Source organism: Elephas maximus, chromosome 3, assembly GCF_024166365.1.
Source record: "Elephas maximus indicus isolate mEleMax1 chromosome 3, mEleMax1 primary haplotype, whole genome shotgun sequence".
NCBI lineage: Eukaryota > Metazoa > Chordata > Mammalia > Proboscidea > Elephantidae > Elephas > Elephas maximus.
Genome location: NC_064821.1, coordinates 4668322 through 4685521, shown reverse-complemented (window position 1 = coordinate 4685521; position 17200 = coordinate 4668322). Strand labels below are relative to the sequence as shown.

The 17200-nt window shown below is 42.3% G+C and overlaps 1 protein-coding gene and 1 non-coding gene across 13 annotated transcripts in view; one reads left to right on the top strand and one right to left on the bottom strand.

The window, feature by feature from the left end:
• The window catches only part of LOC126071887 (zinc finger protein 14-like), a 68902-nt gene that overhangs the window by 35445 nt on the left and 16257 nt on the right, over positions 1 to 17200 (top strand). For 6 of the 12 annotated variants that reach the window (XM_049876301.1, XM_049876309.1, XM_049876297.1 and 3 more), the window contains exon 2: positions 16008 to 16053. The exons of 2 other annotated variants lie outside the window; for them this stretch is intronic. In XM_049876301.1, coding sequence (XP_049732258.1) covers positions 16051 to 16053 — 3 coding nt within the window. In that variant the 5' untranslated portion in view covers positions 16008 to 16050. Of the gene's footprint in view, positions 1 to 10310; positions 15670 to 16007; positions 16054 to 17200 lie in introns of those variants that run through there. 4 more of the 12 variants (XM_049876302.1, XM_049876299.1, XM_049876306.1 and 1 more) reach the window with 2 other exon arrangements.
• On the bottom strand, positions 11401 to 11507 carry LOC126074120 (U6 spliceosomal RNA). Its single transcript, XR_007516928.1, has one exon. It is a non-coding gene; the product is annotated as a U6 spliceosomal RNA (small nuclear RNA).

Below are 17200 nucleotides of genomic sequence, written 5' to 3'. Positions count from 1 at the left end.
CACAAAAGTATGTGTTCTTCTCAGTTTATACTGTTTCTCAAGATCTTATAATAGTGGTCTCATACAACATTTATCCTTTTGCATCTGACTAATTTCACTCAGCATAATGCCTTCCAGGTTCCTCCATGTTATGAAATGTTTCACAAATTCGTCACTGTTCTTTCTCGATGCATAGTATTCCATTGTGTGAATATACCATAGTTTATTTAACCATTCATCCGTTGATAGACACCTTGGTTGCTTCCAGCTTTTTGCTGTTGTAAACAGTGCTGCAATAAACATGGGCGTGCATTATCTGTTTGTGTAAAGGCTCTTATTTCTCTAGGGTATATTCCGAGGAGTGGGATTTCTGGGTTGTATGGTAGTTCTATTTCTAACTTTTTAAGAAAACACCAGATAGATTTCCAAAGTGGTTGTACCATTTTACATTCCCACCAGCAGTGTATAAGAGTTCCAGTCTCTCCGCAGCCCCTCCAACATTTATTATTTTGTGTTTTTTGGATTACTGCCAGCCTTGTTGGAGTGAGATGGAATCTCATCGTAGTTTTAATTTGCATTTCTCTAATGGCTAATGATCGAGAGCATTTTCTCATGTATCTGTTAGCTGCCCGAATATCTTCTTTAGTGAAGTGCATGTTCATATCCTTTGCCTACTTTTTGATTGGGTTGTTTGTCTTTTTGTGGTTGAGTTTTAACAGAATCATATAGATTTCAGAGATCAGGTGCTGGTCGGAGATGTCATAGCTGAAAATTTTTTCCTAATCTGTAGGTGGTCTTTTTACTCTTTTGGTGAAGTCTTTAGATGAGCATAGGTGTTTGATTTTTAGGAGCTCCCAGTTATCTGGTTTCTCTTCGTCATTTTTGGTAATGTTTTGTATTCTGTTTATGCCTTGTATTAGGGCTCCTAGGGTTGTCCCAATTTTTTCTTCCATGATCTTTATCGTTTTAGTCTTTATGTTTAGGTCTTTGATCCACTTGGAGTTAGTTTTTGTGCATGGTGTGAGGTATGGGTCCTGTTTCATTTTTTTGCAAATGGATATCCAGTTATGCCAGCACCATTTGTTAAAAAGACTATCTTTTCCCCAATTAGCTGACACTGGGCCTTTGTCAAATATCAGCTGCTCATATGGGGATGGATTTATATCTGGGTTCTCAATTCTGTTCCATTGGTCTATGTGCCTTTTGTTGTACCAGTACCAGGCTGGGCTGTATAATATGTTCTAAAATCAGGTAGAGTGAGGCCTCCCACTTTCTTCTTCTTTTTCAGTAATGCTTTACTTATCTGGGGCTTCTTTTCCTTCCGCATGAAGTTGGTGATTTGTTTCTCCATCACAGTAAAAAATGTCATTGGAATTTGGATCGGAAGTGCATTGTATGTATAGATGGCTTTTGGTAGAATAGACATTTTTACTATGTTAAGTTTTCCTATCCATGAGCAAGGTATGTTTTTCCACTTACGTAGGTGTTGTTTAGTTTCTTGCAGTAGTACTTTATAGCTTTCTTTGTATAGGTTTTTTACATCTTTGGTAAGATTTATTCCTAAGTATTTTATCTTCTTGGGGGCTACTGTGAATGGTACTGATTTGGTGATTTCCTCTTTGATGTTCTTTTTGTTGATGTAGAGGAATCCAAGTGATTTTTGTATCTTTATCTTATAACCTGAGACTCTGCCAAACTCTTCTATTAGTTTCAGTATTTTTCTGGAGGATTCCTTAGGGTTTTCTGTGTATAAGATCATGTCATCTGCAAATAGAGATAATTTTACTTCTTCCTTGCCGATCCGGATGCCCTTTATTTCTTTGTCTAGCCTAATTGCTCTGGCTAGGACCTCTAGCACAATGTTGAATAAAAGCGATGATAAAGGGCATCCTTGTCTGGTTCCTGTTCTCAAGGGAAATGCTTTCAGGCTCTCTCCATTTAGAGTGATGTTGGCTGTTGGCTTTGTATAAAAAAGCCCTTTATTATGTTGAGGAATTTTCCTTCAATTCCTATTTTGGTGAGAGTTTTTATCATAAATGGGTGTTGGACTTTGTCAAATGCCTTTTCTGCATCAATCGATAAGATCATGTGGCTTTTGTCTTTCGTTTTATTTATATGGTGGATTACATTAATGGTTTTTCTAATATTAAACCAGCCTTGCATACCTGGTATAAATCCCACTTGGTCATGGTGGATTATTTTTTTGATATGTTGTTGAACTCTGTTGGCTAGAATTTTGTTGAGGATTTTTGCATCTATGTTCATGAGGGATATAGGTCTGTAATTTTCTTTTTTTGTGGTGTCTTTACCTGGTTTTGGTATCAGGGGTATGGTGGCTTCATAGAATGAGTTAGGTAGTATTCCATCATTTTCTATGCTTTGAAATACCTTTAGTAGTAGTGGTGTTAACTTTTCTCTGAAGGTTTGGTAGAACTCTGCAGTGAAGCCGTCCGGGCCAGGGCTTTTTTTTTGTTGGGAGGTTTTTAATTACCTTTTCAATCTCTTTTTTTTGTTATGGGTCTATTGTTCTACTTCTGATTGTGTTAGTTTAGGTAGGTAGTGTTTTTCTAGGAATTCATCCATTTCTTCTAGGTTTGCAAACTTGTTAGAGTACAATTTTTCGTAATAATCTGATATGATTCTTTTAATTTCAGTTGGTTGTGTTGTGATATGGCCCATCTCGTTTCTTATTCGGGTCATTTGTTTCCTTTCCTGTATTTCTTTAGTCAGTCTGGCCAATGGTTTATCAATTTTGTTAATTTTTTCAAAGAACCAGCTTTTGGCTTTGTTAATTCTTTCAATTGTTTTTCTGTTCTCTAATTCATTTAGTTCAGCTCTAATTTTTATTATTTGTTTTCTTCTGGTGTCTGATGGATTCTTTTGTTGCTCACTTTCTATTTGTTCAAGTTGTAGGGACAGTTCTCTGATTTTGGCTCTTTATGTATGTGTGCATTTATCAATATAAATTGACCCCTGAGCACTGCTTTTGTTGTGTCCCAGAGGTTTTGATAGGAAGTGTTTTCATTCTCATTGTATTCTATGAATTTCTTTATTCCCTCCTTAATGTCTTCTATAACCCAGTCTTTTCTGAGCAGGGTATTGTTCAGTTTCCAAGTATTTGATTTCTTTTCCCTGATTTTTCTGTTATTGATTTCCACTTTTATGGCCTTGTGGTCTGAGAAGATGCTTTGTAATATTTCGATGTTTTGGATTCTGCAAAGGTTTGTTTTATGACCTAATATGTGGTCTATTCTAGAGAATGTTCCATGTCCACTGGAAAAAAAAAGTATACTTTGCCGCTGTTGGGTGGGGTGTTCTATTTAAGTCTATGAGGTCAAGTTGGTTGATTGTAGCAATTAGGTCTTCCGTGTCTCTATTGAGCTTCTTACTGGAAGTCCTGTCCTTCTCCGAAAGTGGTGTGTTGAAGTCTCCTGCTATAATTGTGGAGGTGTCTATCTCACTTTTCAGTTCTGTTAAAGTTTGTTTTATATATCTTGCAGCCCTGTCATTGGGTGCACAAATATTTAATATGGTTATATCTTCCTGGTCAGTTGTCCCTTTAATCATTATATAGTGTCCTTCTTTATCCTTTGTGGTAGATTTAACTTTAAAGTCTATTTTGTCAGAAATTAATATTGCTACTCCTCTTTTTTGCTTGTTGTTTGCTTGATATATTTTTTCCATCCTTTGAGTTTTAGTTTGTGTCTCTGAGTCTAAGATGTGTCTCTTGTAGGCAGCATATAGACGGATAGTGTTTCTTTATCCAGTCTGAGACTCTCTGTCTCTTTATTGGTGCATTTAGTCTATTTACATTCAGCGTTGTTATAGATAAGTATGTGTTTAGTGCCGTGATTTTGATGCCTTTTTGTGTGTGTTGTTGACAATTTCATTTTTCCAGTTACTTGTCTGTGCTGAGACGTTTTTCTTTGTAAATTGTGTGTTCCTCATTTTCATAGCAGTTGACTTTATGTTTGCTGAGCCGTTATGTTTTTCTTGGTTTTTATTTTGAGTAATGGAATTGTTATACCTCTTTGTGGTTACCTTAATATTTGCCCCTATTTTTCTAAGTAAAAACCTATCTCGTATCGTCCTATATCGCCTTGTTTTCCTCTCCATATGGCAGTTCTATGCCTCCTGTATTTAGTCCCTCTTTTTGATTATTGCGATCTTTTACATAATGACTTCAATGATTCCCTGTTTTGAGCATTTTTTCTTTTTAAAATTAATCTTAATTTGTTTTTGTGATTTCCTTATTTGAGTTGATATCAGGATGTTCTATTCTGTGACCTTGTGTTGTGCTGGTATCTGATATGATTGATTTTCTGACCAAACAATTTCCTTTAGTATTTCTTATAGCTTTGGTTTGGTTTTTGCAAATTCTCTAAACTTGTGTTTATCTGTAAATGTTTTAATTTCACCTTCATATTTGAGAGAGAGTTTTGCTCGGTATATGATCCTTGGCTGGCAGTTTTTCTCCTTCAGTGCTCTGTATATTGTCATCCCATTGCTTTCTTGACTGCATGGTTTCTGCTGAGTAGTCTGAACTTACTCATTTTCCTTTGTAGGAGACCTTTCTTTTATCCCTGGCTGCTTTTAAAATTTTCTCTTTATCTTTGGTTTTTGGAAGTTTGATGATAATACGTCTTGGTGATTTTCTTTTTGGATCAATGTTTTATGGGGTTCGATGAGCATCTTGGATAGATATTCTTTAGTCTTTCATGATGTCAGGGGAGTTTTCTGCCCACAGATCTTCAACTATTCTCTCTGTATTTTCTGTTATCCCTCCCTTTCTGGAACTCCAGTCACATGCAAGTTATTCTTCTTGATAGAGTCCCACATGATTCTTAGGGTTTCTTCATTTTTTTTTTTTTTAATTCTTTTATCTGATTTTTTTTCAGCCATATTGTGTCAATTCCCTTATCCTCCAGGTCCCCCACTCTGCATTCCAGTTGCTTGAGTCTGCTCCTCTGACTTCCTATTGAGTTGTCTAATTCTGTAATTTTACTGTTAATCTTTTGGATTTCTGAATGCTGCCTCTCTATGGATTCTTGCAGCTTATTAATTTTCCCACTATGTTCTTGAATAATCTTTTTGATTTCTTCAACTGCTTTATCAGTGTGTTCCTTTGTTTTTTCTGTAGATTGCCTTATTTCATTTCTGAGGTCATCCCTGATGTCTTTAAGCATTCTGTAAATTAGTTTTTTATATTCTGCATTTGGCAATTCCAGGGTTGTATCTTCATTTCGGAAAGATTTTGATTCTTCAATTTGGAGAGTTGTAGAAGCAATCATGGTCAGCTTCTTTATGTGGTTTGATATCGACTATTGTCTCCGAGTCATCTGTAAGATATTGTAATGGTTTATTTTATATTTGTTCACTGAGTCTTGTTTTGTTTTCTTTCAGTGTACGTAGATGGGCTACTAGATTATGTTGTCTTGATTGTTGTAGGCTTTGAATTGCTTATGTCCTCTTACCAGGTGGTTTGGGCCGTTACCAGAAATATAAGCCTAAGAGTCCATTCACTATTCTTGAGTAGAGTCTGATTTTGGGTCACCAAGTGTGTGGGGCAGACTGTCACCCGTTCGCTTAGAGGAGTAGTGGTGATAGTTGTGTGCACCAGATTCTAGTAGCAGCAGGGGGTCACATTCCAGGGGGGGCAAGAAGTTGACCGGCTTCCCCCAAGTGCCAGTGAGGTAGGTGTGTCTCTATTCCTAAAGCACTTTGATGGGTGGGCTCTGCAGCTGTACCTTAGGCACCCAGTGCATGTACCTCTACAGATTGGTAGGTGTCACCATCCTCAGACCCCTATGGCAGGAGGCTAGGTGGTCTGGGGGCGCTTCAGCCCTCAGTTCCCTGTTGTGGGTCAGTGAGGGCTGTGTTGAATACGCAGAGATATCAGACCTGGGAAACTTGTCTTTCCAGTAATCCACTAAAACAATTACAGTCAGATCACTATCAGAATTGCCTTTGCATTATAATAGCCACCTGGTTCCCTATAGGGATGAAAGCCCAAGACTGTGGATCTCAAATGCTTGGCTGGAGCTGGTTCTGTATTTTTAGTCCAATTTTGGGAAGTCAGGGAAGGATTTTTGGTCCCTGGGTTTTTTGTAGCTGCTTCTCTCAGGCCAGGAGAATGGGTTAGGAAAAGTCCAAAAAAAAAAAAAAACAGAACCGCAGGGCACTTCACTCTCTGGCTAAGGAAATTCCAATGTTAATGACGTCGCCTGGGATGGGGACGGGAGGGATTAGATAGATAGGAGAGAGTAGCACCCAGGAATATAGACAAAGTTACTTATCTTTCTTGGTGAGGACTGTTTTATCTGAGATTCCTGAGGAGTGTGTAGCCTGTGTGCGTTGGCTGTGTCGAGATTGCCCCCGAGGGTCAGGCCTGCATCCTGTGCTTGTGCTGTATCAGAAGCCGTGGTCAGTTCCTCTGCTCCCAGTCCAAAGCCCAGCGCCAAGGTTCCCCGGCTGGGATGCCGCACTCCAGGCTCCAAAACCAGTTGCTGCCTCCTGGAGACGACTTCTCCTGTCAGCTGTGTCACTGCGCTGCCTGCATGCACTGGCTGGGCTTCCCCGGAGGTCACTCGCCGTCTCAGGATGCTGTGCTCAGCTCCCCTGCTCCCAGTCCAAAGCCCGGCGCCAAGGTTTTCTGACTGGGACGCTGGCTCCAGGCTCCGAAAACAGTCGTTGCTTCCCCATGGTTGCTCATTTTCAGTCTCTGTTACTCAGGTCAACTCTTTAGATCTGTCTTTGATGGTCAGGGTTCATAGATTGTCATGTATGTGATCGAGTTACTTGTTTTTCCGAGTCTTTGTTGCAAGAGGGATCCGAGGTAGCTTCTACCCAGTCAGCCATCTTGGCCTCCAATCCCAAGATGCTTTCTTACCGTGAGTATAATACTTAACACACTTGTGTGTTTTCTTATTGAGCTGTAGAAAGCCTTAGAATTTTATTTTTTTAATAATTTTTATTGTGCTTTAAGTGAAAGTTTACAAATCGAGTCAGTTCTCTCACACAAAAACCCATATACACCTTGCTACACACTCCCAGTTACTCTCCCCCTAATGAGATAGCTTGCTCTCTCCCTCCACTCTCTCTTTTCATGTCCATTTCACCAGCTTCTAACCCCCTCCACCCTCTCATCTCCCCTCTAGGCAGGAGATGCCAACATAGTCTCCAGTGTCCACCCAATCCAAGAAGCTCTCTCCTCACCAGCATCCCTCTCCAACCCATTGTCCAGTCCAATCCATGTCAGAAGAGTTGGCTTCAGGAATGGTTCCTGTCCTGGGCCAACAGAAGGTCTAGGGGCCATGACCACTGGGGTCCTTCCAGTCTCAGTCAGACCATTAAGTCTGGTCTTATGAGAATTCGAGGTCTGCATTCCACTGCTCTCCTGCTCCCTCAGGGCTTCTCTGTTGTGCTCCCTGTCAGGGCAGTCGTCGGTTGTAGCCGGGCACCATCTAGTTCTTCTGGTCTCGGGATGATGTAGTCGCTGTTTCATGTGGCTCGTTCTGTCCCTTGGGCTTGTAATTACCTTGTGTCCTTGGTGTTCTTCATTCTCCCTTGATCCACGTGGGTTGAGACCAATTGATTCATCTTAGATGGCTGCTCGCTAGCGTTTAAGACCCCAGATGCCACTCTTCAAAGTGAGATGCAGAATGTTTTCTTAATAGATTTTATTATGCCAATTGACTTAGATGTCCCCTGAAACCATGGCCCCTAGACCCCTGCCCCTGCTACGCTGGCCTTCAAAGCATTCAGTTTATTCAGGAAACTTCTTTGGAAAGCCTTAGAATTTTATTTCCATCTCTAGACATAAGAAAACTATGTGTTTGTCTCATTTAAATATCAGTGGTGGTCCATAGTGACTGAATAACGTTGACTGGCTAGACACTTGCCTAAGAGCAGTGATTCCAAGCTAAATCCAGTCCCAAACCAGGGAAGGGAAGTGAATGAAGTTGGTTGTTCCTGGGTGGCAGTGTCCCTTGCAGGCGTCCTAGCTGCTTACACCCACCTCAGAAGGAGTCTTTTGTGCTGAAACTCCAGAGCCTTGGAAAGCCTCCCTCGGATGCCCTTGGGGATTGTCTTAGTCATCTAATGCTGCTGTAACAGAAATACTACAAGTGGATGGTTTTAACAAAGGGAAGTGTATCCTGTCACAGCCCGGTAGGCTTGAAGTCTGAATTCAGGGCGTCGCCTCCAGGGAAGGCTTTCTCTTCCTGTCAGCTCTGGAGGAGGGTCCTGGTGACCATCAGTCTTCCCATGGTCTGGGAGCATCTCAGTGCAGGAAGCTCAGGTCCAAAGGATGCACTCTGCTTCTGCTCCCAGTGCTGCTTTCTTGGTAGTATGAGGTCTCCGACTCTGCTTACTTCCCTTTCCTTTTATATCTTGAGAGAGAAAAGATGGTGCAGGCCACACCCAGGGAAACTCCCTTTACATTAGATCACACATGTGACCCAGGTAAGGGTGTTACGATCCCACCCTAATCCTCTTTAACATAAAATTAGAGTCACAAAATGGAGGACAACCACACAGTACTGGAAATCATGCCCAGCCAGGTTGATACACACATTTTTGGGTGGACATGACAGGGACGATGCCCTTTCAGAGGCTGTCCCTGCCGCCGTCTTGGGGCTGTTCTAATGGTAGGTGTGAAGCGTGATCCACAGAGCTGGTGCCGTGAGAGTGTCATTTGCACGTGTTGAGAAGGCCTGTGAGGGCAGAGGGAGGGAGGACTCCTCTGGGCTCTGTCTCTGCAGAAAGGGTCTATGAATCTGAGACTTCAGCTGTGTTTCAGCATCCTAAGCTGACGCAGGGTGAGCGTGCTCTCATGTGTAACCATTGAAGCCGTGGAGGGGGAAGAAGGGGTGTGGAGGTAGGTCCCAGGCTTCATTCTGTGACTGCTCAGGTCCCCCTCCCTCCATGGCCAGGGAGTGGCCCAACCTAGTGATTGTGTCTCAGCAGTAAGAGGCTGGACTGGGCATGGGTTTAACCTTCTCAGTGTGGGTTTTCCTGGTAAACTGTGTTAAGCAGGCTGCTCATGTGAGCTGGTTCAGATGCTTGCTTTCCTTCCCTTTGGATTCCTTTTTCGGTGTTGCCACCATGTCAGTTGTTTCCCTAAGGACTTGGTCAGTAATCTCCTCCCATTGCTTGTGTAACGTATATATTAGGAGAAATGTAAGTGGATTGACAGAAGATGTGAGTAAGACAGAATTCTGGAACTAAACAGTATTGTTCCTTTTGAGTGAGAAAGTCTCCGTATATGAGATGGGTATATTTCAGTTCTCAGGTACACTTTTCATTTTAGAGAATGTTTTTGTATGTGTTTGTGTTCTTTGAAAATTTTGAAATTTAAAAGACTACTGTATGCCTAGGAGTCCTGGTGGCACAGTGGTTAAGCACTTAGCTGCTAACTGAAAGCTTGGTCGTTCGAGCCCACTAGCCACTCCCTGGGAGAAGGATGTGGCATTCTGCTTCTATAGAGAATTCAGCCCTATAGGGCGGTTCTGCTCTGTCCTGTAGGGTCGCTGTGAGTCGGAATTGACTCAGCAGCAGCATGTTTGGTTTTCGGTGTGCTATTCCGAGGCGGAGCTGTGGTGGCGCAGTGGTTAAGAGCTACAGCTGCCAACCAAAAGGTCGGCAGTTCAAATCCACCAGCTGCTGCTTGAAAACCCTGTGGGGCGGGTCTGCTCTGTCCTGTAGGGTCGCTGTGAGTCGGAACCAACCCCGCGGTAGTGCGTGCGATGTTGGGTGTACTGCTTCTAACCCAACTGAATCCCTCCTTGACGTGACCTGAGTAAAACCACTGAGACCTTGTGTCAATCCTCACGAGATCTGTGTGCCCGTCAGGTCACGCCTGACCCCGGCGTGCTACATCGGCATCTCGTTCCTGGTTCTCCCCTTTGAGGTAGAGTGGAAGGACAAGCTGTGGTGTCCCTCGTCATCTGATTTACAAAGAGATTTGAAAAAATTTCAGTTTTTATGATTTGTGCTTTCATAAACTTTAGGGTTTAGAGGATTAGATCTACCTTTCCTTCGTAAAGTGGATTCCAGTTAAAATTAAAAACTCTTAAGTAAAAGTAAAATATGGTTTACGTAGGTTCCTGTGATTATTTTAAAGTGAGAATGGGCATGTAAGGGTTCAGAACATCCGCGCGAGGTTTCTGTGTGCTCCAGGGACCTCGCTTGAGGACTCTGTTCTTTCCTTTGATCTCCTTGTCCGTCCCCCTGCATACCACGTTGTCTAGGTTACTAGAGTTTGAAAATCCTTCCTGAATGCCAGCATTTGGGTTATTTCTCGGTATTTGTTCTTCCTGTTGGATTTGTAGGTCCCTGGGCAGTGCGAGTAGTTTGCGCTTGGCCGCTAACCTGGAGGTTGGCAGTTTGAACTGCCAGGGAAGAAGGACCTGACAGTCTGCCTCCGTAAAGATTACAGCCGAGAAAACCCCCGGACCGGTTCTACTCTGTCACACACGGGATCGCTATGAATTGGGATCAACTCGATGATAGCGGGTTTGGTTTTTCCTTTATTAGATTTGTAACGGTGGTATTTGTTAAGTGCTAAAAAAAAAAAAAAAATCCAACTTGGTTATTACGGGAGTTTTTTAAAAAGATGATGGCGAAGTGGTAAAGAGCTCAGCTGCTAACCAAAAGGTCAGCTGTTTAGATCCACCAGGGATTTGCCTGTGGGGCAGTTCTCTGTCCTGTAGGGTCGCTATGCGTCGGAACCAACTCCATGGCAGTGGGTAGGTTTCTTTAGGGGGAGCCGACATCTTGGTGACACTGAGTTCTTCCTAAGAATGTATATTGTCTTTCCATTCATTTCATTTGGCTTTGATATTATTCAGTAGTATTTTTAAATAGACTTTATTTTTTAGACAAGTTTTTAGTTTACACAGAAACAGTGCAGAAAGTATAGGGGGATTTCCATATATCTCCACCCCACCCCTGAACACTGTTTCTCCTATTCATATCTTGCATTCCATTTCTGTGGTATATTTGTTACAACTGACAAACCATCATGGATAGATTATTTTTAACTAAAGTCCATAGTTTACGTTAAGGCTCACTCTCGGTGTTTTCCAGTCCTTTGAATTTTGACCATTGCTTAAGCCATGTTTCCATCATTCCAGCCATAGTAACGGTTTTCCTGCCCGACAGCGGCCACGTGCTCCACCTCCCTCGGAACCCCTGGCAGTCGCTGGTCTCTCTGTAGTTTTGCCTTTCCCGGAAGGTCATCTAGGTGGAGCCCCGCAGCAGTCGTCTCTTCAGGCTGGCTTCCTTCACGGAGCAGTCTGCATTTCAGGTTGCTGCCTGGCTTTTGCCAGCTCGTTATCGCGTTCCTTTTCATCGCTGAATAATACCTTATTTTCTGGATATACCGCAGTTTGTTTATCCATTTACCTATTGAACTGTTTTTAAAATATGGCACACTTCACAAGTTTGTGTGTCACCGTTGTGCAGGGGCCGTGCTGATCTTCTTTGTATCGTTCCAGTGGTAGTATATGTGCTGTCAAAGCGAGCACCCTATTGAACATTTTGATTGCTTCCAATTTTTTGGCAAATATGAAGAAAGCTGCTCCTAAACACTTACTGGCAGGTTTTTATGTGGCTCTACTCTTGTAGTTCGTTCGGGTAAATACGTAGCGATGCAGTTGCTGGCTCGTATGGTAAGCCTGCGTTTGCGTAGCTTTGTGAGAAACAGCTACTGTCCTCCTAGCGCGTGTACCGTTTTCCATTCCACCAGCGTGACTGAGAGTTCCTGGTGCTCCACGTTCTCGCCAGTGTTTGGTGTTGTCAGCTTTCGGGGTTTCAGCAGTTTCAGTAGTTGTGTGTTGGTATCTCATTGTTTCAGTTAGCACTTCTCCGATGATGCAGAATAGTGAGTGTTTTTTCATATCCTTCTTAGCTATCCGAAAATGTATCTGTTTATTGATATATTTGTAAATATTTGGTGAAGTGTCTCCAAATTTTTTGCTCATTTTGTGATTGTCAGTTTTCATACCACTGAGTGTTGAGAGTTCTTTGTATATTTTGGAAAGGAGTCTTTCATCAACGATGTGTTTTTTGAATCTGTGGCTTGTCTTCTCATTCTCTCTCTTTTTTTTTTTAATGTGCTTTAAGTGGAAGTTTACAGTTCAAGTTAGCTTCTCATACAAAAATTTATACACACATTATTACGTGACCCTAGTTGCTCTCCCTGTAATGTGACAGCACACTCCTCCTTTCCACTCTGGATTTTCCATGTCCATTCAACCAGCTGCTGTCCCTTTTTACCTTCTCATCTTGCCTCCAGACAAGAGCTGCCCGTTTAGTCTCATGTCTACTTGAGCTAAGAAGCACTGTCTTCACCAGTATCATTGTATGTCTTATAGTCCAGTATAATCCTTGTCTGAAGAGTTGGCTTCGGGAATAGTTTCAATTCTGGGCTAAGAGAGACCAGGGGCCATGTCTTCCAGGGTCCCGCCAGCCTCAGTCAGACCGTTAAGTCTGATCTGTTCACTAGCATTTGAGTTCTGCACCTACCTTTTCTCCTGCTCTGTCAGGGACTCTCTGTTCCCTGTCAGGGTGGTCATTGGTGGTAGTCGGGCACCATCTAGTTCTTCTGGCCTCAAGCTGTTGGAGTCTCTGGTTTATGTGGCCTTTTCTGTCTCTTGGGGTAATGTTTTCCTCGTGTCTTTGGTGTTCTTCATTCTCTTTTGCTCCAGGTGGGTTGGGACCAACTGATGCATCTTAGATGGCCGCTTCCTGGCTTTTAAGACCCCAGATGCCACTGACTAAAATGGGATGCAGAACATTTTCTTGATAAAGTTTGTTATGCCAACTGACATAGATGTCCCCTGAAACCGTGGCTCCCAGAGCCCCACCCCTTTTTCATTTTCTTAACAGCGTTATTCACAGAGCAGAAGTTTTTAATTTTGATGAAATTCAGCTTACCAATTTACTCCGTATGGATCGTGGCTTTGTTGTTTTTAAGAAGTCGTCATCAAACCTAAGGTCACTTAGATTTTTTCCTATGTTATCATCTAGAAATTGCATAGGTTTGCATCTTACATTAAATCCCATGATGTATTTTGAGTTAATTTTTGTGAAAGATGTAAGCTCTATATCTAGATTCCTCTTTTTCCCATGTGCCTGTCCAGTTGTTCCAGCACCATTTATTGAAAAGACTGTCCTTTCTTCATTAAATTGCCTTTATTTTCGCATCAAAGATCAATTGACTGTATTTGTGTTGGGGTCTGTTTCTCCACCTTCTGTTCTATTCCACTGATGCAGTTCTCTGTTCTTTCTCCAGTGCCGTTCTCTCTTGATCGCTATAGTTTCCTAGTAAGTCTTGAAGTGTGGTGGTGTCAGGCCTCCAGCTCTGTTCCTTCTCAGTGTAGTGCTGGCTCTTCTGGGTGTTTACCCTTTTCTTATAAACTTTATATGCAGTTTGTAAACAGGCACAAAATAAATTGCTTGGATTTTGATTAGGAATGTGTTGAATCCATAGATCAAGTCAGGAAGAGTGGCATCTAGATAATATTAAATCTTCCTGTGCATAAACAAGGAATATATTTCCATTCATTTAGATGTTTCGTCAGGCTTTGTAACTTTACTCGTATAGATCTCATACTTTGTTTTAGGTTTGTACCTAGGTATCTTATTTTATTTTGAGGAGCCTTGGTAGTACAGTAGTTGAAGCACTTGGCTGTTAACCATAAGGTTGACAGTTTGAAGCTACCAGTCTCTCCGCGGAAGAAAGATGTGGGAGTTTGCTTCCGTAAAGATGACAGCCTTGGTAATCCTATGGGGCAGTTCTACTCTGTCCTCTAGGGTTGTTAGGAGTCAGAATTGACTTGATGACAGTGCTATATATTTATTTTCGTGCTAAACTAAATGGTGTTTTGTTCTTAATTTGTGATTCTAATTGCACATTACTAGTATAGAAGAGGAGCCCTGGCGGCACAGTGGTTAACAGCTCAGCTACTAACCAAAAGGTCAGCAGTTCTAACCCACCCAGCTGCTCTTTAGAATCCGTATGGGGCAGTTTTACCTGCCCTTATAGGGTTGCTGGAAACCTTGGTGGCATAGTGGTTAAGTGCTACAGCTATTAACCAAGAGGTTGACAGTTCAGATCCACCAGGTGCTCCTTGGAAACTCTATGGGGCTGTTTTACTCTGTCCTGTAGGGTCGCTATGAGTCAGAATCGACTCGACGGCAGTGAGTTTGGACTTTTTTTTTGAGTATAGGGTTGCTGCTATGAGTCGGAAGTGACTGGATGACAATGGGTTTGGTTTGGTTTTGGTTTATTTTAGAGGAAAGCAGTTGACTTTGTATATGACATCCTACAAGGTTGCTATAATTACTTAGTGGTTCCAGGACTTTTGTTTCATTTTTTGGGTGGGGGTTTGTTTTAGGGGAGTTTCTGCTTGGATAGCTGTACCATCTGCAGACAAAGACAGTTTTATTTCTTCCTTCCCTGTCAGTATACCTTTTCTTTTCTTGTCTAATTGAATTACCTGTGTTTTATTGACTATGCAAAGGCATTCGACTGTGTGGATCATAACAAATTATGGATAACATTGCAAAGAATGGGAATTCCAGAACTCTTAATTGTGCTCCTCAGGAACCTTAACATAGATCAAGAGGCAGTTCGGACAGAACAAGGGGATACTGATTGGTTAAAGTCAGAAAAGGTGTGCGTCAGGGTTGTATTCTTTCACCATACTTATTCAATCTGTATGCTGAGCAAATAATACGAGACGCTGGGCTATATGAAGAAGAATGGGGCATCAGATTAGAGGAAGACTCATTAACAACCTTTGTTATGCAGATGACACAACCTTGCTTGCTGAAAGTGAAGAGGACTTGAAGCACTTACTAATGAAGATCAAAGACCACAGCCTTCAGTATGGATTGCACCTCAAAATAAAGAAAACAAAAATCCTCACAACTGGACCAGTGAGCAACATCATGATGAATGGAGAAAAGACTGAAGTTGTCAAGGATTTCATTTTACTTGGATCCACAATCAACAGCCATGGAGGCAGCAGCCAAGAAATCAAAAGACGCATTGCATTGGGTAAACCTGCTGCAAAGGACCTCTTTAAAGTGTTGAAGAGCAAAGATGTCACCTTGAAGACTAAGGTGTACGTGACCCAAGCCATGATATTTTCAATCGCGTCATATGCATGTGAAAGCTGGGCGATGAATAAGGAAGACCCAAGAAGAATTGACGCCTTTGAATTGTGCTGTTGGTGAAGAATATTGAATATACTATGGACTGCCAAAAGAATGAACAAATCTGTCTTAGAAGAAGTACAAGCAGAATGCTCCTTAGGAGCAAGGATGGCGGGACTGTGTCTTACATACTTTGGACATGTTGTCAGGAGGGATCAGTCCCAGGAGAAGGACGTCATGCTTGGCAGAGTACAGGGTCAGTGGAAAAGAGGAAGACCCTCAACGAGGTGGATTGACACAGTGGCTGCAACAGTGAGCTCAAGCATAACAACAATTGTAAGGATGGCGCAGGACTGGGCAGTGTTTCGTTCTGTTGTCCATAGGGTTGCTATGAGTCGGAACGGACTCGAGGACACCTAACAACAACAACAACAATTGAGTTAGGACCTCTGGTACGATGGTGGTTAGAAAGGATTTCCTAGTCTTGTTGCCTGTTTAAGGGGCAGAGCATGAAATTTCTCACAAGTAAGTGTCCTGTTAGCTGTAGGTTTTTACGGGTTGTGTCAGGTGATGTTAGCTGTAGGTTTTTACGGGTTGTGTCAGGTGATGTTAGCTGTAGGTTTTTACGGGTTGTGTCAGGTGATGTTAGCTGTAGGTTTTTATAGGTCGTGTCAGGTGATGTTAGCTGTAGGTTTTTATAGGTTGTGTCAGCTGGAGGAAGGGCTCCTCTATTCCACTTTTCCTGAGAGTTTTTATTATCAACGGATGTTGGGTTTTGTTAGTTTTATGTGTCTGTTGATTTGATTATGTGATTTTTCTTTTTCAGCCTGTTGATGTGATAAATGACGTTACTTGTTTTACAGAGTTGAACCAGCTTTACGTGCCCGCGATACATCCCCTTCAATCATGGTATGTAATTCTTTTTCTAAATTCTTGGATTCAATTTACGAGTATTAAAGATTTTTGTATCTGTGTTCCTGAGAGAGAACTGGTTTGTAGTGTTTTTCCTGTGTCTGGTTTTGGTGTCTGGATAAGGCTGCCCACAGAATGAGTTTGCAAGCGTTCCTTCCACTTCTGTTTTTAGGCGTAGTATTGTAAAGTTTAAAAGCTGGTGTTAATTCTTTCTTAAACTCGGTGGAATTTGCCTTCGCTTACGTAGATCTGAATGCCTGGCCTGTATCACTTTCCTTCTCTGTGAAGAACTTCTTTTAGCATTTCTTGCAAGTCAGGATTAGCCACCGATTGCCGTCAAGTTGCATCTAACTCACGGACCACGTATGTGTCAGGGTAGAACTGTGCTAAGATAGAAGGCCAGGAGGGGGCTGTGGATGGATGATCCCTTTTCACTTGTGGAGTGCTGGAGGGGCTGAGGCAGGGTATGTCCCTTCCTGCAGGTCAGTTAGGCTCTGCTAAAGTACTTTCCCTTGAGGGGAGGCCATTGTTAAGGAGAACGGAGCACTATCTTATAATGGTTACTCTTCCCATTTTCCCCTGTGGAAGTCCGAATTATTTTTTTCTTCAAGCTTTACAAAGAGAACCTGGTGTGGCTCTTGGAGACAAAACTCAGGAAAGTCTGGTGTCCTCTGAGACTGGGTGTCACAGTTAATTTTGTGTGTGAGCTCGGCTATGCCGAGGTTCCCGGGTGTTTGGCCAAACACTAGTCTAGTTGCTGTCGTGGTATAGTTACACGTGATTTAATCAGTTGGCCTTGGGTAGAGCAGGTTACCTTCCATACAGTAATGTAATCACCTTCCGTAATGCAGTCTAAGGGAATGTAGTCAGTCACTTAAGGTCAGGCTAATGTACTGTGCATACTAAAACTTGTCACCTCTGTGCCATGAAAAGACCAGAATAGACACAGACATGTATACCCAGAAGACAGCTGCCATGTGAGAATTGTGTGCACGCCAGAGAAGGCCAAGGGGCCAAGGAATGTGTAGAGCTGCTGACAAGGAAGGAAATGACATGGCTTGGACTTTCAGCCTACAGATCTGTGACAAAATAAATTTCTGTCCTTTGAAGCCACCCACTCTTGGTATTTGTGTTATAGAAACAG